The sequence below is a fragment of the Denticeps clupeoides genome, chromosome 4 (genome assembly GCF_900700375.1).
Source record: "Denticeps clupeoides chromosome 4, fDenClu1.1, whole genome shotgun sequence".
Lineage (NCBI taxonomy): Eukaryota > Metazoa > Chordata > Actinopteri > Clupeiformes > Denticipitidae > Denticeps > Denticeps clupeoides.
The window spans coordinates 12,474,509-12,499,802 of record NC_041710.1 but is presented as its reverse complement, the minus strand read 5'-3'; the positions used below and the strand labels follow the sequence as shown (position 1 = coordinate 12,499,802).

The window sequence follows — 25,294 nt, the reverse complement described above, 5'->3', positions numbered from 1 at the left end:
CGGTGCACACAACGAAATGTGTCCTCTGCTTTTAACACCTACTATGTATATAGCGATTTGCTAACCATATATTCTGTATTACCATAACATTCTTATGGTAATAAAAAATAACCACAGTGTTGTGTTTATATTATAAACACAACACTGTTATATTATACATGTGTTTGTGTGTGTGTGTTAAAAAGCCTGTTCTTTTGTTATTTTCTGCCTTTTCTCTCCCCAGAGCCTTACTTCGTCAGTGCAGTGGAGTGGGGTCCTCACATCTATTTTTTCTTCCGAGAGATGGCTATGGAGTTTAACTATCTGGAGAAGGTCAGAGTGATGTTCTTTTTCTCCTCACCCTCATTATTATGCAGCTTGAGAGTCTTCCAGTGTATTATAAAACTGGCACAGTGCTCCTCACAGCCTTTTCCCTGTGAAGTCATATTTATGTGCATGACGTGGCAGTCATGCTTGTGTTGAAAAATCAAATCTATGGTGAACATAAATTTAGTATGTTGTTTTTTGTATGTGTATGCATGTTTGCATGTGTGTTGTGTTTGAAGGTGATGGTGTCCAGGGTGGCTCGCGTATGTAAGGGAGATCTGGGAGGATCCCAGCGGGTTCTTGAGAAGCAGTGGACTTCTTTCCTCAAGGCCCGTCTCAATTGCTCCATACCTGGTGATTCACACTTCTACTTTAACCTGCTACAAGCCACCAGCCCCATCCTCAACCTTCAGGGCCGAGATGTCATCCTGGGGGTGTTCTCTACCCCACCCAACAGGTGAGCTACTAAGCACCTCATTGACGGGCCAGACAGAGAGCCAATGAAAACTTACAAAATGATTCACATTGTTTGATTCGACAAACAAAGAACATGTTACTCAGATTAAACAAAACTCCCAATTATTCCTTGGAGAGATTTGCATGTGCATGTGTGTTCTATTATTATGTTTTTCTATATTTATCTAGTTGACACATAACTAGCCTTAAATTACCTGATTGTTTAAACCGATTTTTTCTGAAACCTTTATGTATTATTTAACTTTAACTGTCGTTATTATTGGGCCTTTGGCTGATCATTTGTTATTCAATTGATTTCATGGGCATTTTTACAGATTTGACAATAATGACGTTTGTACAATAAAATTTTGGAACCAGTGAAAGCAGATAAAGAAAAAGAAGAAAAAGTGTGTGTGTGTGTGTGTGTGTTTACATTTACAGCATTTATCAGCATTTATCAGATGCCCTTATCCAGAGCGACTTACAGTCAGTAGTTTTACACTTGTGTGCGTGCATACGTGTATGTGTGTGTATAAGAAATTCTAAGAAGGGTTACAAAGAATGAGTGAAATAGTGTCACAAAGTTGTATTTTAGCGCAGTGTGATGAAATACAGGAAATGCAATCACTTAATACCTTTGAAGGGCAGATGATGAAGGAGAGACTCTACTCCTTTTTCACTGCAGTCACACTGCATTGTAAAGTTTTCATAAACTATATTCTTCCTCGCCATTACAGTGCAGGTTGCAGGTGAGTGTGTGTGTGTGTGTGTGTGTGTGGTGAATGCAGATAAGACTTTTAATGTGATTGCAGTTCCTAATGCAAATGAAATCTGTGTCAGGGGAGGGCACCCCCATAAATGCCAGTGCTAGAGTGTGAGTGAGAGACAAAGAGAGGGAGAGCTGGGGATGGGGTTCCATTCAAGGACAAAGTAGGACTCTACATTTTCCCACACCTGCCTGTTTTCAGCCATGTTTTACTCAGCCTCTGATTATCTGCACATCTGCACCCAAGGGCAAGATGCAAGAGTAAAACTGCACCTACACCACAGAATTGGTGTCGTCGTAGCTCGGAACCTTGAGGGAGATTAGTGGTCTCCAGCCTCTTTTTTTTTTTCAGGCATCTGTTCAGTGTGGCCATTTTGTGCCTTCAGAGAGATGGATGTTTCAAATAAACATGCACCACAATAACAAGCGCTTTTACCAAATGCTCAGGGACATGTTTTTCTATCCACTGGCATGCAGAGCACTACATGGGTAAAAAGCTAAAGGTAGATAAATGCTTCACACAAGCAAGCAATATAGGTGTTTTAGCAGAAACCTGAGAGAGATAGATGCAGAACCCACACTGGACTGGAAACGGGCAGCTTTCTTTTGAAAACCTGTAGGGAGACTGGTGTTTTACTATGCGAGCAGTCAGACTGCCATTTATTAAAGACAATAAAAGCTGCACACTTATCTGCTTTAATAAAGGCGACAAGCTAAAGCATGTGATAAACCTTCATTTTCCCATCCCCAAGAGCACATCTGAACTCTCTTTGTCTCAGTCTCCCTTGAAATGGGGGCTGATATCTTAAGACATACCAAGACTGTGAGTATAAAATGCAATGATCTGCTATTACATTATAACACTGTCAGGTAAACATTGATTATGACCTGGCAGTGAGTGGGACATTTTAGGCATAAAGTGAACATTTTTTGGAAGCAGAAAAGCTTAATGATTTGAGGTCATTTGAGTTAAGACTGGGTCAGAGCATATCCAAAACTTTTGATGGCTGTTATTGGTTTGCAGTTGTCACAACCTACCAAAATTAGAAGAGTCACTGTAGCTATAACCATTGAAAAGTTAATACAGGCACTGATGAAACGGTAAATCTCAGCTTAACTAGTCTAATGGAGTCCATGTCTTGACAGATCAGGGATGTTTTTGTGGCAATATGGGTAGATATAAAATGTACCAAAACATAAGTAAAAAAAACATATCATAATCAAATTAAGTCTTTTACGTGCGCATAGATGATGCTCTGCACAAGGGGGACGTTTAGAAGCATTAACTCTTTATCGAAACCTCTTCCTATGTCTGTGTGTGACCATTGTCAGCAAGCATCAAATTATTTATTCTGTAGAAAACACTGAGCATATTACAGAATATGGGATTTAGATATGGAAGATTAGATTTAGTACTGTAGCACATGCAAAGATACAAAAAGCAATCATGCCATGTGCTATAAGAAATCACTGTAAAAAAAAAAGATTAATAAAACTTAAATTGTGTTTATATTAGATTTCTTTTTGTTGCCCCAGGAGGGTTTGGTGCCCCCAATCTGGAATCTTCGGCTGAATCCTTCAGTTCCAAACCCACTGTTCTTTTTGCTTCTCGCACATGGGTACACGATACTTACATACTGAAAAGCGGAACATTCTGCAGAGTGGCTTGCTAAGAGCGGGCCTTTTTGTGTGAACAAAATCATTTTTCTCTCCAGCTGCCTGTGCTTCGACACCATAAAAGCTTGCTCTGAGCCCCTTTTCCTGGCTGGCTGCAGTTTCTGGCTCTTCCCCCTCTTGCGCACTGGGGCATGGCATGACGTGGCACTGTGCCAGCCAGTAATTAATGTGAGTGACTGCAGGTGATCAGAGGGAGAATGCCAGACAGATGCAAAGCGCAGGGGAGGAGAAAGAGGAGTAGCAGACTGTGGGAGGAAGAAAAAAGAAAGGGGGCAATGATTTCAGCCGCCAGAATCATACCCCCTGTGGAGCCTCAAAGGGCTGCAGGTTATGAATGACACACATGAACAGTCTGCTTTGCACTCTGCTTTGGTATTGGCTCCTCTGTTATCGTATTTAGGCAAAAGTGATTAATCTGAAGAGACACAGCAACCATTTCCCGGCCCACAGCTGCAGTCAATACACCAGGTGTGCAAGTGCTTCCTTCCCAAATGACAGTTTTTCCCCTGACCATCACAAATTACTCACACTGGTCTGTGACAGGAGTGGAGAAATCTGTTGCAAAAGGCATGTAGCAATTATGACAAATTTGGTCAATCACGAGGACTGTCATTTCAAACGTGTGCCACAGAAGAAAACTGTGAATTATGAAATTTACTGATGAGAGGAATTTCAGTGGGAGGGATGGAACCAAACAGCAGGGGTACAGAAAGAGGGAGAGTTGGAAAAACCAACTGAGAGCATAATCCTTCCAAACCCCTCCTCTCACTAACCATTCTCCTCCATTATAAACCTGTCACTGGCTCTTCTGGATGAGTCAGCTGCAATCTGTGTATGTGCACTGCGCAAAAGGAAGGCACTAAACAGGGCCGCCAGCAGCACTGCAAATAACAGCCCCCTCTCTCAGTGGAGAGCACTACTTGTTGCCGATGTTAGCCAATTGACAATAGCCATTTCTTCTCCAAGAGACTCGTCGGGTGAATAGACATTTGCCTCAGCCTCAAAAGAGCCACTCAGCCCATCAGTGTCCTGAGGAGCAACTGATTAGACCCCGTCAGTATCTTGGAGGGCAGGGTTGATGCCATGAGCTCCAGTCTTGCAGCCACATAGGGAGCACAGGGACAGCAGGTCCCATTCTGGCACCAAGTCAGGTGACAGACGCTGCAAGCCCCACCTCTCCTCCTTTACCCCTTTCTCCAGCTGGTGCTCCTCTTGGCCCTCAGCTCCTCTTGTAGCCTGACCCAACATATCACCACAGCTCCCCTGTAGAAGCCCTTTTGAAAGGTGACAGGAGAGTAACACATGACCTTTGGCCATTTTCGAACAAGGAGGCAGGTATCTATATCCATATATTGCTCCAGGGATGTAGGTCTGCGGAGTAGCCAGACGTCTGGCCTGTCAGAAGAAGCTGGCAGCAGATGGGATTTTCTGGACGAATGTTGTGCCAGTGGGTGGCGGGTGCTGGGCATAGCCAGAGAACCACTTTATTTGATCTCAGTCAGTGTGCAAATGTGTGGGTAGATGTGTTTAGTTTTTTTCATGGTGAAACAGTTAGAGGAGGGGTGGTAATTAATGTACATTTATAAAAATATGAATCAGATTACTGTGGCATTCAGCTACTAACGCGTGTGACTTAACTCACCCCACCAACTGAGAAACCAAATCCGTTTTTGTTAGTATTTCAGTGTCTCCTGAGCAGTATCTTTTTTGCATCTTTTACATCTCCTTTGGCATGTGTGACTGAGCAAATGGCAAACATGTGTGCACTTGTATCTCCTGAAAAAGAGTGAAAATTGTGTGTGTGTGTGTGGGTGTGTGTGTCATTAATCACTCTGATTCCAGATGTTCATTTCCTTAACCCTTGCAGTATCCCTGGTTCGGCCGTGTGTGCGTTTGACATGCAGCAGCTGGCTCGTGTGTTTGAGGGGAGATTCAAAGAGCAGAAATCACCAGAATCCATCTGGACCCCCGTCCCCGATGAGCTGGTTCCTAAACCAAGGTACCTTGACAGTGATTTATGCATGGCAGCTAAAGACATTGGTCCCCACAATGCTGCAGCAGAGGTAGCATAAGATGAATATACGTCCCAACAAATGAGCCCCTCCATCCCAAAAAAAAACCCACACAAGCGCAGGTCCCCACATTGCTGTTCTACAGGTAAAATGGAATACATTTAGACAATGAAAACAGAATACATAAATTCAACATCAGAGAGAGATAATACCATAAAATCCAGTTATGCAGCATTTAATTTTGTAAAAGTAATCTTATAATGCATAACAGGAAATGTTCTGTGTGATGTAGAAGTACAATGCCAGCCTTTGTTTGTTTGTATGCCTGTGATGTGACTCTGTGGTCTTAAAAACGTATACTTGACGACACAGGCATATTTCTTCTTTTAATCAAATACTAAAATATGTCAAAACGTCCTTTAAGGAGAAAAGATGTAATAGAAGCTTGGAGTGTAATTTCAGTGTAGATGAACTCAATGTAAAGAGTTGTGACTTGTTTCCTCACAGACCAGGAGGGTGTGCAGTGCAAGGTTCTAGGTTCAGCACCTCTAATGCATTTCCAGATGAGGTTCTGAATTTCATTAAGACACATCCGCTGATGGATGAGGCCGTCCCTCTGCTGGGACACAGACCATGGATTGTTAAGACAATGGTCAGGTAGGACCCTGTCATCTAACTCATGTTGGAATTTTGGAGACCAGCCAACACTGCAGGCCATTGAAATAGACCTATCAAAATCCCAGCCAATCACATTTAGTTTTCAGCATTTAATTCACCATTGTTAGTAGATATTTTGCTGCTGCATCACAGCCAATAAACAAACGGTGTAATTTAATCTATGTTAATTGATCAAATATTTGCTATGGCTCCAGGTACCAGCTGAACAGTATGGTGGTGGACACTGAGGCTGGGCCACAAAAAAACCGAACTGTGGTATTCCTTGGTTCCACCAGAGGAACTGTCCTCAAGTTCCTCATTGTTCCCAACAAGGACAATCCTGGAGCAAACACCAATATTTTTCTGGAGGAGTTGGAGGGATACAGCCCAGAGAGGTGAGATATTGGAATGTTGATCATCTAAATTTGCATCACATCCTGAACAACTCAATATGAGAGATTACAATTCTATTTCTGAACTCGTTAACATCTGACAGGTTCAGTATCTTTCCAGAGTCTTTATACAACGTACTTACTGCATCTGTGGATTGCTCAGAGACCACATCAGTGCATGTATCAGTAGTTACACAGTAAGATAGAGCAAGACGTATTAGCCAATGAAAGTCATTGGCTCTGAATACATCAGGTTCATACTGCTGACAAACTGGCTTCTCATCAAGGTTATTTTAATCACTCAGCCACTTTTGGATAGCAGAAACAATTATCATTATAAGCACAGATAGAATAACATATACTTAATTTTCTCATCAAGAGCAAAATATTTACGACAAATGATTTGTAGTCAGAATGTAATTCGTTTTATTTTAAGCACATTTGATTGAATAGTACACACTGAATTAGTGGTTTTTAGATAATGTTAGGCTTTAGTGATATTAAATGAGTTAGGTGGGACTCTTTGACCCACTTGAACCCACTTTCAGATAAACCTACAAATTTTTACACCAGACAGGCCTCCTATGGTATTATGATCAAACTGCCTGGTTTTAATGATAAAATGGCATCACATGTAAATTGGCTTAAAAGGACACCTGCATGAAATTCTGCATGAAAAGCATTTTATTATGTTAATTCGTTTTGAAATGTGCCTCCTGGATAAACGGTAAAGAGCAAAACTAGTTGCACGGCCTGTGCTTGCCAGCATGTGTGGTCAATTTGAATGAACTATATTGACAGAATGTCAGTTGATTTAGGGCAGAGCAAGTACTTAGCAGAAAGGTTTATTGTCTTACACCTTTCTCCTCCATCTTATAATGGCAGCATTGCGCTGGTAGGACTTTTTACTTTGAGATAGTGACAACTCAGCCATGTGTGCTTTTGTTGTACAATGTTCACCATTGTAGCCCTTTGAGAAAACCCTTTCGTTTCAAGTTTCACACCGCTAATACAGTATAGTTTCACAATTTCGTGGTGCTGAAATTGCTGATGAATGAATTGCTGGCAGCTGACAGAATGGAAAGAGCTGTTTTATTGTCAAAGAACTCTCAATTACAAAAATTGGATTGGCAAAGAAGCGTTTATTATTATTATTATTAATATTGATAATATTGATTGGTCAAATTCACTTTCCCAAGCCCTTTAAGTGTCTTAATGACATCATACATAAAAAAAATTCTTTAACTGATTAAATGTGAAGGCAGGAAATGCAAGTGATCCATGATGAGAGTTAGAGTAAAAAGGAACAGAATAAATAAGGTTGGGGGTTCAGTGGGTGTTTTGGTGCTGTGCACATCAAAGGGACTCCTATATCTCTCCTACATAGCATGCACATCAGAGGAAGAAGTGGGATTGTATGGCATAGCTCTTGATGGCTCCTGCACTGGGATCACAGGAGTTTAAACAGCCTCTAATCAGCTAAGGGAAATTTTCTAAACTGCACTGTGACTGCTGAGAAACGTCTGGCTGTTTGAACTTCAGACTACTTTTTGCTTGTGTTTTTTGGTAATTTATTGTGGAAATATTGAGCTGGTGTCAGAAGCAGCATCTAAGAGAGTCAGTGGAAGTGGAAGTTTTAATATATTTTAATATTTAAATAAAAACCATGTCTCACAGTATAGTCATCTCTGTTACAGACATACATGTGTTTGATTTTTACAGGGAATTGGCAATTGGTAACTATGTAATGTTTATTCTATTCATTAGTAAAGCAATGTTATGCTTCCAACAAATAACAGCTTCAGTCACTGTTCTTTTCCTGAGATCTCCAGCTTTCTGTTTTAGGTGTGGGGGGGACACGTTGCAAGCACGACAGCCCCTATCTCTGATCCTGGACCGGCCCAGCCACACCCTTCTCATGGCCTTCCAGTCCTGCCTGCTGCAGCTGCCCGTCGCTCGTTGCCATTTACACTCACGCTGCATGAAGTGAGTTAACTCAACAAAAATGCACATCTCCCCAAGGCACTTGCAAGCACATTTACAAAAAATGCACATACACACACATACGCATACAGCCACACAGACACACTAATTTCATGTAAACATGAAATAAGCAAGCACAAGTATATTTCATTTTATGCATAGAGTATAAAGATTACATAAAGTACATCTTAGGATATTTCCTTATTTCCTTAAAGTTGAGATGCAGGGAACATAACAAGCATATGACAACTACTATATACAGTATGCTTTACACCTGCATATTTCAGTCAATCACTCACTCTAGCACAGCTACTCAGACCCATCATTAGCCAGACCTGACCAGAATAATAATGCTTATAAAGTCCCATGCTGTGCTGCATTACCCTCAATATTCCCTTCACATAATATAGTGACACTCATCTCTCCGACTGTCCTCAGGTCACCATGGACAGGCTCTAATTTGCATTTCTAATTACTCAGGTCACTGGAGCTGGTGGTCTAGTGGTTAATTTCGGTAAAAGAAAGTATGTGTTTGCAGGAACTGCATCGCCTCCAGGGATCCTTACTGTGGCTGGACCAGGGGAAGCACCTGCTCTTTGCTCCGACCTGGAACCCGGTGAGACTTCAGACATGACACTGGGCCCAAAGAAAAGTCATTGCTTCCATGCTAATTATCTGCACCAGTGACATGGAACAGAAAGCTTCATTGATTTTTTTAAATGTCGATTCTCATCAACACTTTAGTGATCAGACGCTTTCTTATCCAATGTATTAGAAGAAATAAAAAAGTATCTGAATTTAAAAATGGGTAAATTTTAGTTTTTGTTCAGGAAAAATGCTAGTAATCATCTACCCAGTTACTTAAAAGATCTGGTAGATGAGTATTTGTTTATATTTTATATATTTTTTATATTTTTCTTAATTAGCATTGTTAGAATACCATTGCAGCAGCCAAATCTACTGGAGATGAATAAATAAACGTGACATAATTGAATCAAATTAAAACCATGAAAACCCAAACACATTTACCCTGGTGTGTTGATGGCAAGGATATGGCGAGAAAGGAGGATGCATACACACGATTTCATGAGGCAGGGGATTTGTTACACATGATGGGAAAAATCACCACTCAACAGCGACACAACCGCGAACAGAAACAAATAGGGCAGCTTTATACAGGCAGACACAGGTAAAAACAATCTGGAATCATAATTACAAAGGACAAACACCGGATCCTGACAAGAACATTATAAGTGTTTTAAACTGAGCATTAATGCATCTGAGATCACTTTTTTTTTTTTACAAGTCTACAGTTCCCCACTGAATCACTTTAGCCTGCTTAAAATCATCAAATCCCTCAAAGTAATCAGGAAGGATGAAACTGCCTACACAAAAATGTAAAACCTCAGCCTACACAATAGATTATAGGTGGCTTCTTATATAAAATGATGGCACTGCTTCCATACTTCCTCCATGCAACCCACGGTCACAGTCATGCCAAGATCTGCCATCCCTCTGTCAGTAACTGGAACACTCTTATAAACTGGGCTGTCCTGTGTGTTCTTGCAGACATCTGGATCATCTTCTTCATAATTGGAAAACTTTTCTTGATTGATTCCCAATTCATTGATTAACTTAATCTGTATATTGCTGATTTGTAGCAAATCAAGTGATTATGTTACATATTAATAGCACTTAAGCAAGGTTGCAGCTTTAATTGGCTAAACACCTCTTATATCAGAGCTGCTATGAAACTCTGGGTCTGATTTCATGTACCTACCAAAACCTTGTCAGTGTCTTATGGCTCAGTGCTATCTCAGTGCTGTTATTCCTTCTTCACGGGTTTACACTGCTCTGTGGCAGACTCACTGCTTAATGGGCTGGTGTGATCGGAAATTGGCACCCCAGGGCTGACTGTAGCCTCACACACACACACACAACACACAGTTCTAATCACGACCCAGTTTTGGCTGGAGTCCTAAACTACACTTTAAGGCTTGCTGGGGAGGAGTGGTTTTTCCTGGTATGACACAATAAAAATCCCCATCATAGTGTGCACCATGGTGGCAACTTGTACATTTGCTTGGTTTTCCAAAATGCTCTTACCTATTGGTTGCAGTTCACTTGTGACACCCAGGGGTTGCTGGGCTTTTACAGCCGGTGCTTCAGCAACCTGATTGAGCAGTCCTGATCAAATTGGCTGAAGCTAATGTGCCCAGTTGATCAGGGCACTTTAAAGGCAGTAACGTTAATGTGGACATTGAACCATTATCTTATGTGTTTGCAGTTTCAGTTCCTGTCTTTTATGATACACGCCTTCAGGTCATTTTGTTTGCTACCCCCAAGTCAGTTTTCCTTACCTTCGACCATGTCCCGTTTCTGCACCTTCATCCCCATCCAACTCCGAGATGTGACATCACTGGACACCAGTATACGAACCACACACCACCATAAAATGAACAGCACTGTAAACATGCGTGCATGCACATGTAAACTGTAAACTGTAAAAAGTCTCCTTAAAAGAAAAGTTGTCTTAAAATACACTGAACAAAATATAATCGCAATAAGACGACTTATAGAAATGAACAATTTCATGGGTAACAGCTCTGGTGGACATTCCTGCAGTCATCATGCCAATTGCAAGCTCCCTCAACAGTTGCAACATCTGTAGCATTGTGGTGCATGATCAAACTGCATGTCTCAGTTTGGCATTTTATTGTCGGCAGTTTAAGGCACATCTGTGCAATATTCATGCTGTCTAACCAGCCCCTTGAAATGCCACACCTGTGAGGTGGGATGGATTATCTCGGTAAAGGAGAAGTGCTCACTAACACAGATTTAGACAGATTTGTGAACAATATTTGAGAGAAATAGATCTTTTGTGTATGTAGAAAATGTTTCAGATCTTGAAAAATTGGAGCAAAAACAAAAGTGTTGATTTTATATTTTTGTTCCGTGTAAATGTAAAGTACGAAAGGACTGCAGACTTCCACATCACACAAGGCAGGCAGACACGTGAAAGTAAAGTGTTCTACCTGAACATCCTTGTCTTCTTCATGATTACATGTTTTTAGAGTCATGGGCATCTGGTTTCAGCCTAATACATGAAAGGAAATATCAAGTCAATTCTCTGCAGGTTTTCGATACAATGAAGGCCAGAGGTTGTGTTTAGTTCAGTTATTCGATATGAAAGGACAGTGTGTCGTTTCAGGAAGGACACCAGATACTGAAAGAAAATATGCAGGAAACAACTGTTTCTTCTGTGTGTAAATGATGGATTACGAAGCCTGTGGTGTTTCTGCAGGTTACCCTTCGAGCAGGATGTGGATCACGGCAACACCTCCCACCTCGGAGACTGTGACGGTGAGTGGCAGTTCTGCTTCCATTACAAGTTTGGGGGGAAATGAGAGTGGATAAGCATAGGAACACACATTAAAAGCACAGACGCACCGCAGCGGATTAATCATCTCTTGCCTTGCAGACCGTGATGGCAAGTTTTATTTTGGACCTTTATGAAAATGTGACAGACACGTGTGAGTTTGTAGATACACTTCGGCACACAGAATACTCACTGACAGGCAGACAAACAGCAGCGTATGAATCCTATCAACATGTGCAGGCACACACCCACACTTTTCCTTTATTGCACAAACAGGCACACGAACAAGCAGGCAAGGACTAGACTACTGCAAATGAAATAACCATAATCCTCTTTGGCAGCAATGTTCTGAATACACCCACCTCTTACACTCACATGGACAAACTCTGAGGTAGAAGAGCAGAGGTTAAGTTTTCTCACCTCGTCACACTGCAGAGAGAAATCACCTCATCATCAGATAGAGTTTAAACTGTTCCTACACACACACACACACACACACACACACACACACTGATGTCTTTCATGCAGAGTTTCAAGGAGAGCACCATACCCCAGCTTGTGTATGCAGCTGCAGTGAGTGGGTGCTGCCTCAGTCCTCACATGTGGAGCTGAGGATCCCGGTCCGAGCGGGTGTGTAATGTTTCTACATCCAGGACAGGACTGATGAATGGAACAGAAGCATGCAGAGTTCTCTTATGGAGCCATTCACACACACACTGACTTACAGAATTCTCAGGTACATAGTCACAGTTGTAAACTCACACACACATGCTTTTTCTCTCTCACTGTCACACTTTCAGAAGTGTTACTGCTCCACACGTATTCACACAGAGACAGATGGACAGGCGCTCACACATTTGGTGCCATGACTTCTCTTTTCTCCCCTTTCCCTCCTCTTTGCCATTGGTTCCGCTCCCTGTAGAAGGTATTTGTGATTGGTGGGCAGGATCCTGGCATGTGTTCTTGACTCTGAGCAGTTTTAACAAAAGCATTTGGCAGTCAAACCATGCAGTGCTGGTGGTCTTATTACACTTTTCCCCCTTGTGCACAGTTTAGCAGTTGTTACTGTTCTGTTTCATATGAATGTTTTGTCCTTGTCCTTGTATCATAACAAAACTGCTAACAAATTCTGAGTAATTTTGCCTCCTTAAATCACCAAGAATCAGCACCATAGACAGCTCCAATTTAATACGCTATTTAATGTAGGAACTACGGTCGTGGCCAAATGTTTTGAGAATGACACAAATAGAAGTTTGCTGCTTCAGTGTTTTCTTTGGTGTATTGAAGTATAATTATGGGTTTTTATTTACCATAACATCAAGTTTATTTAAAGATTCTATATTTGCAGTGTTGCCCTTTTTTTCAAGAACTCTGCAATTTGCAGTCAATCGACTTCTGGGCCAAATCCTGACTGATGGCAACTCATTCCTTCATAATAAATACTAGAGTTTGTCAGAATTTCAGTTTTTTCAGGTTTGAAAGTGAAAGGGATTAACCACACGTTCTCAAATTAATGAAGGTCCCCCAGCCCCGAGCTTAGTTATAACTTTTGGTGCTCCATCATGCTAGAAAAGGCATTGTTCTTCACCAAACTGTTCTGGGATGGTTGAGACAAGTTGCTCCTCGGAGGATGTTTTGGTACCATTCTTTATTCATGCTGCCTTTCTTGACACCAGGCCATCCTCCTTGGCCTCACTGTGCGTCCAGATACACTCACACCTGCCTGCTACCATTCCTGAGCAAGCTCTGCACTGGTGGCACCCCGATTCCGCAGCCGAATCATCTTTAAGAGACAGTCCTGATGCTTCCTGGACTTTCTTGGCCACTGAAAAATTATTGATTTTGGTGCAATATTACTAGCAGCAATATCCTTGCCTGTGAAGCTCTTTTTATGCAACAATGTTTACTTGCAGGAAACCATGGTTAACAGGAGAAGAAAAATGATTTCAAGCATCACCCTTTTTTAAGTGAAAGTGAAAGTGAAGTGATTGTCATTGTGAAACACTGCAGCACAGCACATGCTGCACACAAAAAAATGTGTCCTCTGCTTTTAATCATCACCCTTGGTGAGCAGTGGGCTGCCATGACAGGCGCCCGGGGAGCAGAATGTGGGTATGGTGCTTTGCTCAGTGGCTCCTCTGTGGCACCTTGGCGGCTCAGGATTTGACCCGGCAACCTTCTGATTCCTTAACTGCTAGGCCACCACTGCCCCAAAAGCATCCAGTCTGCTATTCTAACTCAGTCAGCATGACAGAATGATCTCCAGCCTTGTGCTCCTCAACACTCTCACATGTGTTAATCATCACTGAGGATCATCACTGAAATTATCTCAGCAGGTCCTTTTGTGGCTGAAATGCAGTGGAAATATTGGTATTAATTTAATATTCATTGCAAAGAGTGACTTTGAAATTCATCAGATCTCTCTCCATCACACTCTGGAGTATATGCAAATTGGCATAATAAAAACAGAAGCAGCACACTTTGTGAAAAACAGTATTCGTGTCATTCTCACGAATATACTTACATGGATTGGGCATCTTGGTCCGCTGGTGAGTGTGTGCCTGCCATTAGGTAATGTTTGTATTCTGAATACATGTCACTGTAACATACACTGTTACAGTCCAACCCTGTTCATTTAGCACATATGATGATTTGGTTATTTTTCCATGATATTTTGGAGATGCTATTTAGAGATGGCAGCAATAAAATAAGCAGTTGCTGTCAGTGACACACTGGCGCTTACAATATGTATCCATAACTACAGATAATAGATCAGTGTGAGCAGGAAATTCAGACAAATGTTCCATCAAGCACTTTGCTGATATAGTATGTGAAATTATATTTGCTTTCCATTTCATCTCTTCTTTTTCATCATAGCTTATCAAAGTACTAAATATTAGTCTGGTGAAAATAAATATTTTCGATAGATGAGAACAGTGGGACATCTATTGCACAGTATGAGGCACTTCTATCAATCAGCGAGCAGCCTTCACCGTGCTATCACAACAAATGTGCTTCACATAAACCGTATGTGCAAACTTGTTGATTTGCATTGAAGTGGTCCATTTAGATAAACAAAATGGCAAAAATAGGGAGAAAAGATTTTACTTGTTATGCAAAGCATCTATTCTGGCAGCACATGAGAGAGGGAGCTGTATTTTTTTCAGCTATTGTTGTGGTTTCGGATGGCCAATGCTGCGAGCCCTGGATAGAAGTTTCAAATCTGTTGAAACCAGCGGTGGGTTGTAATGCCAGTACACAAAACCTTAACCTGTTATAACACACAAGTATACATCGTGCAAGTAATTGCAGGTTTACAGCAGACTGATATACTGCATCATACCACAGAAAGAGAGACTGGAGCAGTGTGTCCCAATTTTAGCTGGTAAATGTGGTGCTGGGTCCAGACAGGCATGTCTGAAGAAACATCTGCGTGTGTGTGTTTTTTCCCACTGCCCCCATTTCTGAGACAAACTAGCATTGGTCTTTAGTTAAAAATTGATGGGAATGGTGCAGTAAGATAAATGCACAGCTGAGGGGCCTGTTTGCTTACACTTGGTAACTCCTGTCTCTACAGTACACAGTGTGGATACAACTGAAGAAATTAAAGACTTAGACATTAATCTTTAATTTAATGGCTAACAACATTTTGCATGGGGGGCATTTTTACCCAGGTCATACCAAGTGCATTCTGTACTTCTTTTGTCCCTAATGGAAGAATGAATGGCTGGGCACATATAACCCCCTTCCAGTAAGAAGCCTACACTCCCAACATCATTGCGTTGTTTGTAGCAAGAGCAACCTTGTTGCAAGTAATGCAGATTTTTTGTAATAATAGTTTTTATTCTGCAATTTTCAAATAACACAATCGGTTAAAAGAACACATTTTATATAGTTCAAATACTGTACATATTGTCCAAATATGGTAAGATCCATATACTGTGTTGACCAAAGTTATTATATATATCGATAAGACTAATAAGACTGTTTTAACATTAAATCAATTTCCTTGTACCAGTCATTTTGGGGGTTTTGGTCCAGAAAATAAATAAATACAAAATTAAACATAAATACATAAATCAATACAAAAATAAAATAAAGAAATGTAAGGTTTCAAAAGAGATATTATTATATAAAAGAGATATATAAGTAGATCCATTGGGGTCATGATAATTTCCAGAACTAATTTTTTCAGAGGAAGAAGATTTGCAGTGTTCGAAAACCAGAGCTTTCAAAAACAGTAAAAACTTTCTTGAAGCACGATCAAATGTCTAGGGCCCTTTTTGGTGATTGTGATGATTACTGAAGGGCTAAGGGTTAAATAATATCTAAAACCCTGAAACATCAGCATGTCGCCTCTTATTCAGAGTGTAGAGACTCCATTATGGATGGATGGATCAATGGATCGATGGATGGATGGTATCCTCACTTCAATGCAGTCAAAGTGTGTAAAAGCTATTTTACTGACTGGGCACTAATTACCCAGGAGGCACCTGGAGATGCTGTTATGTAAATGCTCCTTGTTTCCAGCGATTACTGACAATGCCTGCATCACCTCATTAACATTTCGGATTGAGACGTCAAAAGTGAGTTTCATCCCTTCTGTATCCTCTGTATTTCTCTGTCAAAGACTTCTCTGCACTTCAAAGACGTTTTCCCCTCGTTCCTTTCTGTTCACATTTTAAGCGGATGCCGTATGTGTGCGGTTTTATCTGCCGTTTCTTCCCTCAGTGGCCAATTTTCTTCTCATTGTTTTGAAGGGGGGTAGGAGGGTGGGTTTTAAACTGATGTGCTGTTTGCCTATGAACTCTCCGGTGGAGCACTGGTAGTGCAGAATCGTATGCTAATACCTACTGCTACCACAGTGAATACTAAACATGTTCAGCCAGGAAGGGCTCTGTTCCTCATGTTTTCTTCTTAATCCCTCTGAGAGGTCTGGAAGCTCGTAAGGAACAGTGTGGTGCCAGTCACCGTTAAATGGGAAAACGTTCATGTTGTCTGGCTGAACAGTGGTGGCATAGTTCCATTTTTGAAGCATTTTCATCAAGGCACCTGCAAAGGTGTCAATCCCCTGTAGAACTGGGTTCTTTGATATGTTATGCAAGCTTTTCAAATGTGATAACAGAGTCCTCTCCTTGTTTTGAATGAAAGGAAACCAACATGCTTTCTTTTTTAACATAAATACACACATACACAGATAATTCCTGCAGTTGTGCAGCAATGAAAGAGCTGTTATATGGTGCATTTGTACTTGTACATGTGTCTATAAAAAGGGCCAGACTGGAGCAGAATGTAGCTGAATGCAGAAATGTCATCCATAAGGGAGAACTACATTGGGAGGTGGAGGTGGGGATGTATTTCTTCTATTTCTGCATCTCTCACATACATGTAGGCAGGTCATACATAATTGAGTGAGAACAGAAAAGATGGAACTATGGAAGTGATCTTTCACGGGAAAGGTGCTAGTCTTCTTCTGCTACAGTGAAAGGGAACATGCTGCAGTATGCTGTGCCCTTAGGGGTGTTTCAAGTACGTGGTTTAATGGGTAACATCTGAGTAAGGTAACTCAGAGAAAATGGTAAATCTTGTAAAAGAAAAAACCTATGGCTTCTTTTTCCCAGCAAGATGAAACCACAGGGCCCTTCTGTTATAAGGGTTGCCACTTTCCCAGTGTTCAACTGCCCAGGCTTGTCACTAAACCATGGGGTTGAAATACCTACTGCCCTGTAGTGATACAGGACGTGGTGAAGAGGCACAGGGGTTTTAATGAGAGGAATTACCGAACCGCAAAGCTGCCACAGACCTTCCCTCTTCTCAGTTTTTCTCTTTCTCCTTTTGAGAACCACTCACAGGGGCAGTGGTGGCCTAGTGGGTAAGGAAAAGAACAAAGCACCATCCCCACACACTGCTCCCTGGAAGTCTGTCATGGCTGCCCAATTCTCACTAAAGGTGATGGGTTAAAAGCAGAGGAAACATTTAATTGCATACAACATGTGCTGTGCTGTGCACAATGACAATCACTACACTTTCTAGCATATAGTAGTTAAATAAATAAATAGATAAATAAATAGGAAATAGATAAAATAACATATAAATGTTTATATGTGTTCAGGTTTGCTTTAATTTGGTTCAATCAATAAAGACACAAAGACATTGGTAACAGGACATTTTGTTTTTTCTGGCTTCCCTCCTAAGACTTCCTCGACAGGCTGCTGGGCTTTAAATCAATATCACTTTTTTCCTGACAGCCAATTTAGAGTTGGGGGCTTGCAGATCCATACACAGCATGCTGCTTTTTAACCAAATTTACAGTAAATAAGAGAGAGGCAGAAAACAACCTCTCCCCAAGTGTGGTACAGGATCCAGCACATGTAATTGTGTATGGAAGTGACAGAGCGAGGGAGGGAGGTGTGTGTGCCATGGAGGTAAGTCGGAAGTGAGGAGGAAGATGAATGAGAAGCATGTGAGGGACAGGGGAAGAGACATGATTGAGATGGCCCTCGGGAGGATGCAGGAGCAGGGCTGATGGAATTACACAGACCCCTGGTTCAGTGGTGGCACCTCCTCCATATGTGGCGAGCAGTATGACACGTAAAGCGAATTTGAAGGAAAAGGTCACATGCTATGCACTGAGCAGAAGAACGTGTTTTTGAAAAAAGCTGTTCATCAGGGTCTGTGGACATACATTTGTTAAGACTTTAAGGATGCAAACCCTTTAAAAACAAGGGGGCTAGAGATGGCAGGAGAAGGAGATGTCAGTAAAGTAATGTGAAGGACATCCACAGAGACAGGTGAGGCGAAAGCACGTACAGGAGCACTGTGGGGAAGTCAAATGAGTGTCTAATGAGAGCAGGACAGAGGAGGTGGAGCAGAAAAGAAATCTGAGGGATAAGAAGAGGGTAGTGCAGAGAGATGGAGGCACCCAGGCAAGTATAGAGGGGGAGGGTGGGGGGTAATGGTGGGGCAGTGGTGGCCTGGGGCAGTGGTGACCTAGCAGTTAAGGAAGCGGCCCAAAAAATCACATGGTTGCCGGTTCAATTCCCAATCCGCCAAGGTGCCACCGAACAAAGCACTGTCCCCACACACTGCTCCTTTCATGTGTGGTGGTAGTAGCCTAGCGGGTAACACACTCACCTGTCAACCAGAAGACCCAGGTTCAAATTCCACTTACTACCATCGTGTCCCTGAGCAAGACACTTAACCCTAAGTTGCTCCAGGGAGACTGTCCCTGTAACTACTGATTGTAAGTCGCTCTGGATAAGGGCGTCTGATAAATGCTGTAAATGTAAATGTCATGTGTGCCCACTGCTCACCAAGGTTGATGGTTAAAAGCAGAGGACACATTTCGTTGTGTGTGTGCTATGCCACTGCCACCAGGAGAACCTGTAGGGAACATGGAGGCAGCAAATCCACAATTAATCATGTGAACATCATCGACTCATCCCTGACTGCAGCCAGTTATATGGCATGCAAATTATCTGGTCAAGTGGCAGACAAACTACAGTCAATGAGAGTGCAGACCATGTGATGATTGAAATGGGCAGATACCTCCAACACTCTCTTCTGAAGAGACATACCATACTGTACATGTATGCAAACATATACATTTCTAAAATGGAGAATCAACAGACCAGTTGTAGGTGGATCATGGGTGGTCCATGTTTGTGTAATCTCTTGTTACAAATGCGTTTTGTAGTACAAACCCTTTGTCAGAAAGTTGTGTAGTCTGAATTTAGCCTTTTAATGGTCTTAGCATACCTTGTGATACCATGTCTTGAAAAACCACCCTGATGTTGTGCCAGCCCAACTACAGTGCGGATTAATGCTCCTTCAGCCTCATACTAATTGCTCTTTTAGTTGCATATGCAGGAAACAGTGTGCTGTTCGAGGTACTGAATTTAATCTGTATGTAACTGCAAATTACAATTAAAATGGAGATCTTAAACACAAGAAAGACAAAGAGATATTAAGGAAAAACTATGAAAGACGTAACGATGGCAGTGGCAGAATTTCACAGGATAAAGTAAAAGTCATTATGATAGAATAAAGGATGGAGCAATATCCACGCTTGAGAGCTCGTCATAACAAAGGTCCGCAGTCAACTGTGACTGCGTATTATATTCTTGTAGGGCAATTTTCTTTGTATTAGAAAAAGAGTTTTGTGCTGTATTGGCCCTGTGTAATCTTTCTTTCAGTATCAGTGTAGCGCCGCTGTTCTCCTCTCTTGCCGCATTCAGAATCGTGTTTAGGCAGAACTGATGACATTCTGATGATTTATTTACGCTTGATTATTTGAGACAGGTGTGAGTTACCTATTCAGAATTGTATTGAACATTTTTTTGGACCTTGAAGCAGACCTGTGGCAGGTGCCAGACAGATGCTACACTAGCTGAAAAGAAGCCAAGGTTAAGTCATAACATCTTAACATCTGCTTGGAACTGCAGATCACGTCAAATGATTAAACACATTTCTCTGCAAATCCACACCAAGGACAGATCAATAGCTTCGATATGCTCCCAACAAACTGATTTTTCAAAATTTACTGCTCAGTAACCTAACATCACAGCGGTTCCTGGACTATCCAACTCTGCAGTATTAACCAGTGCTGACCAGAATGACCTTTGAGTCTTGATTTCCCAGTATGTGTTAGTACAATGTGTTTTCCTAGTGTTGCTCAGGAAGGTTTTCATTGCCACTACCTGCATTTCCATTAAAGGTTTGGGACTGCAACAAAAGACTACCACCTAGATGGAAGTGTGTTAACTAAAATGATATGTTTTCTTTTTATGTGCATATTTTAGCTTTATGCAAGTTGAGGATTCATGGGAACTGTCACTACTGTCCTGCTCACTAGTGAATTTGAGCACTGTGCCTTTTTGTGCTAATGTAATTTGAAAAATGTTTCACAAATAATCATTGAAAGAAAGAAATCAGTTCATTGTATTATTGTTTTTTATCATTGTGTTTCACAGACTAAATGTTGTGTAGATATCAGTCTTATAGCCAACTTTCCATCCATATTAGGCATGAAATGCAAATAGGTGCAAAAGAAATACTGTGAGCCTGGCACATTTAAACACATCAGACTAAACACAGATTTCGATGCATGTTTGATTCATCTTGCAGGTCTTCTCAGGGAGAGTTTCATGGATGAGCCAGAGAGCCTGGTCACGCTGAACCTGCTGGTGGTGGCTGCAGTGTCTGCTTTCTCCACCGGGGCAGCGCTGTCTGGCCTGGCCGTTTGCTGGATCATGGGCCAGAAGAACCATCAGCGCTCCCGCAGCAGAGTCCCCAACTCCAGCTCCCAGCGCAAGGCCGAAAAAGAGCCGCATGGCATGCTGGGCCCCAATGGCGGCGGGTCTGTGATCAGCGTGTCGCGGCATAGCGTGGGCACCCCCAGCGACCGCTGCACCCAGGGAGAGACGCTCTTCGTCATGCCCAACGGATGGGTCAAAGCCGGAGACCTTGACCCGGGCCTGCTGCCCACCCCAGAGCAGACACCGCTGCAGCAGAAGAGACACCCGCCCGGCCTGCGACTGTCCGACACCAGCTGGGACCACAGTCAGAGCCAGATCTTCCTGAACTCAGTGGGGACGCAGTGCCCCCCTCCCGGCACAGCCATCTTCCTCAGCTCCAAGCTGCTGCAAGGGAGCAGTGCTGGTGGGAGTCGCCGTCTGGACGACCTGGGGGACAGCATGGAGCGGCAAACGCGCTATGTGTCCCTCACCAAGTACCGTGAGCAAAATGTGCGTCCCAGCGCCCCCTTACGCAAATCGGCCCCTGACTACAACTACCCCATGACACCACAGGACTCCCCTGATCGCCGCAGGGTGGTCTCAGCTCCCACCACTCAGCTGGATTTCGGGGAGCCCTTGCGCTGGACTCATGATGGGTACATCATCAGCAGTCATGGAATGCCTCACCCCTCCTCCGGCCACCACTACCCCGGACCACCACACCCTGCGGGGCTCAGTCGGAATGTCCTGCATGGTTCCAGAGGACTGGTGGACTACAGCCATCTCCTCAGCAAGGGAGGGAGCGAACGTGCCACAACGGGTCAGTGAGGGCGAGGTCTTCATGCTTTTTCCTCTGGGTTCCTCTGACTTCATCCGACTTCCTTTGGGTTATCATCTCTCCTCCACAGCGTCCTGCTCCCCCTTTAGTCATCTCTCCTGTCTCTATTTGGATCTGTCTCTCTCACTCTATGTGCTTGAACACTGACAGCCTGTGTCATTTTCCTCCAAGGGAGGTCTTCAAAATTTAGGATTTCAGAACTTTTCTTTAGCCGCCCATTTAACTCTTCACTGCACCCATTGGCAGTACTGCACAGTCCAGGCCAGATCAGCTCATGCGGCATGAGCTGTCCTGAAGTGCCAGGGACAAACCAGACTCATGACACAGCACCTGCAGGAGAGAAGAAACAGCGGAGCAGAGCTACGGTGGCCCTCTCATCTCTGTCTGGATTCAGTGTGTCTAGATTTCTCCTGGACGTCCCGCCCTCTGCTGACGTCCCGCCCTCTGCTGACTCACAAGAGAAACGTAATGAAAACTTTTGAGAGGCAGGCAGAAAAGTGGGGAGAATAAAAGTGGGGACAGTTCAAACCACAGACTTGAGTGAATGTGAAACCGGCACCATAGTTCATGGTGACTTAAATGTATTATTATTTTTTTGTTTTTGTAAACTGCAGACCGTACTGAATTGTCAGCACAATTTCCCAGGCCTGGCAGCCACTGATAATGACACAGCGGAGAAGCATCTCCCAGACTACATGTGCTCTTTTTAATGGCCAGGGAGACACAGGACACACCGGAGGATCGCGGCTGACACTCTGCATTCCTTCTCTGAGCTGTATTTTTGTGCTGTGTGTGTGTGTGTGTGTGTGTGTGTGTGTGTGTGTGGTGGGGGGGTGTATATGCTTTTTATGTACAGCAGGAACTGGCACTGAACTCTATGAACTAAGCTCTCTGTGTGTATTAGTCATGCAAGAGCCACAGGCCGAGTCTGGCAGCAGAAGAGTGTATGGCGGTGGGCGTGGAGGGTCTTTGTTGTGATATACTGTAAATTACACCACATTCTTTATATGTTATAGTACAGAGTCCCAAATTTCACTCCTTTTCAAAAATACACAGTACTGTGCAAAAGAACAAGGAGCAACAATTTTGTTAGTGTAACAAATATTGACCAACTATTGACCAGTTTAACTGTTTATTGCAAAATAACATTGCATGTATAGAGAAAGAGCTGAAAATCTGAAATCAAAATGATAGCTGGTTTCACTTTTTAATAATTATCTTTTGTGTGTTTTGCACTTTTATATTATCCCTTTCTGAACAATTACTGTTATGAAATTAAAAGACCTTTCAATATTTTCCCGACTCTTGCACAGTACTGTGTGTTAGAAAGAAAGAAAGAAAGAAAGAAAGAAAGAAAAAATGGATACACCTGCTTAAAGTGTGCTTTAAATTTCATTGTCATGTAAATGTCTTGTTTCTCAAGGGGCTCTTTGAAAAGCAATTTTTTGTTGTTGTTTGTTGTACTGCTGTCTGTAACTTCAGGAGTTCAGAAGAACATTTAACTGTGATTAAAAACAGCTTTTGTGAAAGCCCAGCCTCACAACCGATATTTCTCCCTCCCCCTTGCCCTCTTGGTCTGTCCAAGAGACGTGTCCATTATTTATGTGATTTCAACATCAAAACACATTCTTCAACCAAATTTCAGTGAACAAGGAAAGGTTTGAGAACTACTGTTGTGGATCTATCCCTATTTCATTCATCCTGTTTTTACTGTTGAACATTTAATAACATTTTGTGTCATTGTTATATTCTTTAATATTTGCATTCAAAGATGTTATTGGCCATTGTCTCTTTGTCACTGCTGTGCTGGATAAAGGTTGTGTTGGTTGTTTCTGATTGTCCAACCCAGATGCAGTTTTAATGAACGTCCCACAGTTGGTAGTAGAGAGGAACTTGTGAAAGGGTTAAAAGACATCTCGGAATGAAGACTTTTGTTTCCATGGCACAAAAAGTGCAATTTAATATTAACAAATATTGGCACTGGTGTCTTTGCATCACCAATAACAATTGCGTTTAACTTTTCTTAATAAGAAATTTTATCCCAGCTCATCCTGCAGTACACCAGGGGTCCAGTGGGATTCAGGAGGCACCCTGAGCCAGTCAAAGTCAGTGTAATGGGTGGGGTCCACCACCTCAGAGCACATTTAGACATAAAAGATCAGAACTGCATGTCCGTTCTTTCCAGCAACAGATTTTTCTTCACCAGTGCCAATTGATGACATACAGAAAGAGCAAATGATGGAGACTCTGTGAGGTGCCATGACTTGGTCTTTATTTGAAATATCTTGAAAGAACAAGTGAATTGTTTACTGCAGTTTTCCCTCTGATGACCTCAGCAGCTTCATGCTATTTTGCCTTCATACGTGTCCAGCATGATCCTCTTTTATTTATATTTAGAGTGGACAACACAGTGTTAAGACCATTTGTAAAATGTGTTTTCCATGTCTTCTTTATTTATTAATTTAGAAGGAACAATGCATTTTATGTTCTGATGTTAAAGACTGCAATTTACGTTACAGGGTTTTAAGTATTAAGTTGTAATCTCCAATTGTATTTTTCTGTATGTTACATAAACAAAAAGCACAAACTGTTTTTTTCTGAAACATTGATTGTTGAATTATGATAAAAATGTATTTAAGCAACATAGGGTACTGTGAATGCAACATCAAATTTCCTGTAAAATTTGGGAATTTGTTGCTTTCTTTCTTTCTTTCATTCATTCATTTTTTGCATCTGTTGGACTGGAGCGCTCAGTCAGGGTCTGCCAGGGGAAGAGGGTCTGTGGCTGAACCTGTACATAGTGTGAATTCTGAGCCTTTACTCGCTTGTCAGTAGATTGTGCTCTACTGCCACCATGTGTACAAAGCGTGTCAATATGAGTGTCTTTTTAAAAGAATAATCAACATATATATATATATATATTGAAATATATACCACCATGCACAGGTTACTGAATAGAAATACATCATTTTAAATGAAGGGCCACACTGGAAACATAACCGCATATCTTTGGTTTTCTCTCTTTCTCTCCTGATACACCAAGCCACACATACATACACACACATGCACACACAAACCATACAAGGGTACAATCTTATTATTTTGACTGAAGAATAAAAAAAAACATTACAAGTCTAATAAATTGACTTTTTTTCTGTATTACTCTGGTGTTGGTGTTTTGTGTGCCTTCTAGTCAAACCTATGGAATCAGAAATATTAAAAGCAAAATCTTTTTGTATTTTTTAATTATTATGACTGTGACATGCAATGTGTGTGGGTGTAGATGTGTCTTGGGTATACATTTTTAAAAAGTGAAATCATTTTAAACTGCAGTTTTTCTGAGGACCACACGATGTCACTCAAGCTTACACACAAATACACAGACATACAGACCAACGCTACTACATACTACAGACACAACGTTGATTTTTACATTTAATCACACAAAATGTAAATGCCTCTGTTCTGTTTAATAGCTAAATCAAGAGCATTACAAACTCTTGCAAGCGTGGGGGCCTGTTCAAAGACTTGCACATTGCTCACATTGTCATTAACAAATATTCGTCTGCCATCACAGAAAAAGTTTCTTCTC

The 25,294-nt window shown here is 41.9% G+C and overlaps 1 protein-coding gene across 2 annotated transcripts in view; it reads left to right on the top strand.

Annotated features, from left to right (window-relative positions):
* sema6ba (sema domain, transmembrane domain (TM), and cytoplasmic domain, (semaphorin) 6Ba) overlaps window positions 1-24,861 on the top strand; it is a 77,103-nt gene extending 52,242 nt beyond the window's left edge. For both annotated transcript variants that reach the window (XM_028977323.1, XM_028977322.1), the window contains exons 9-17: window positions 224-312; window positions 546-763; window positions 5,073-5,204; window positions 5,725-5,874; window positions 6,090-6,269; window positions 8,112-8,252; window positions 8,788-8,865; window positions 11,554-11,612; window positions 20,755-24,861. In XM_028977323.1, coding sequence (XP_028833156.1) covers window positions 224-312; window positions 546-763; window positions 5,073-5,204; window positions 5,725-5,874; window positions 6,090-6,269; window positions 8,112-8,252; window positions 8,788-8,865; window positions 11,554-11,612; window positions 20,755-21,692 — 1,985 coding nt within the window. In that variant the 3' untranslated portion in view covers window positions 21,693-24,861. The remainder of the gene's footprint in view (window positions 1-223; window positions 313-545; window positions 764-5,072; window positions 5,205-5,724; window positions 5,875-6,089; window positions 6,270-8,111; window positions 8,253-8,787; window positions 8,866-11,553; window positions 11,613-20,754) is intronic.
* The last annotated feature ends 433 nt before the right edge of the window (window positions 24,862-25,294 follow it).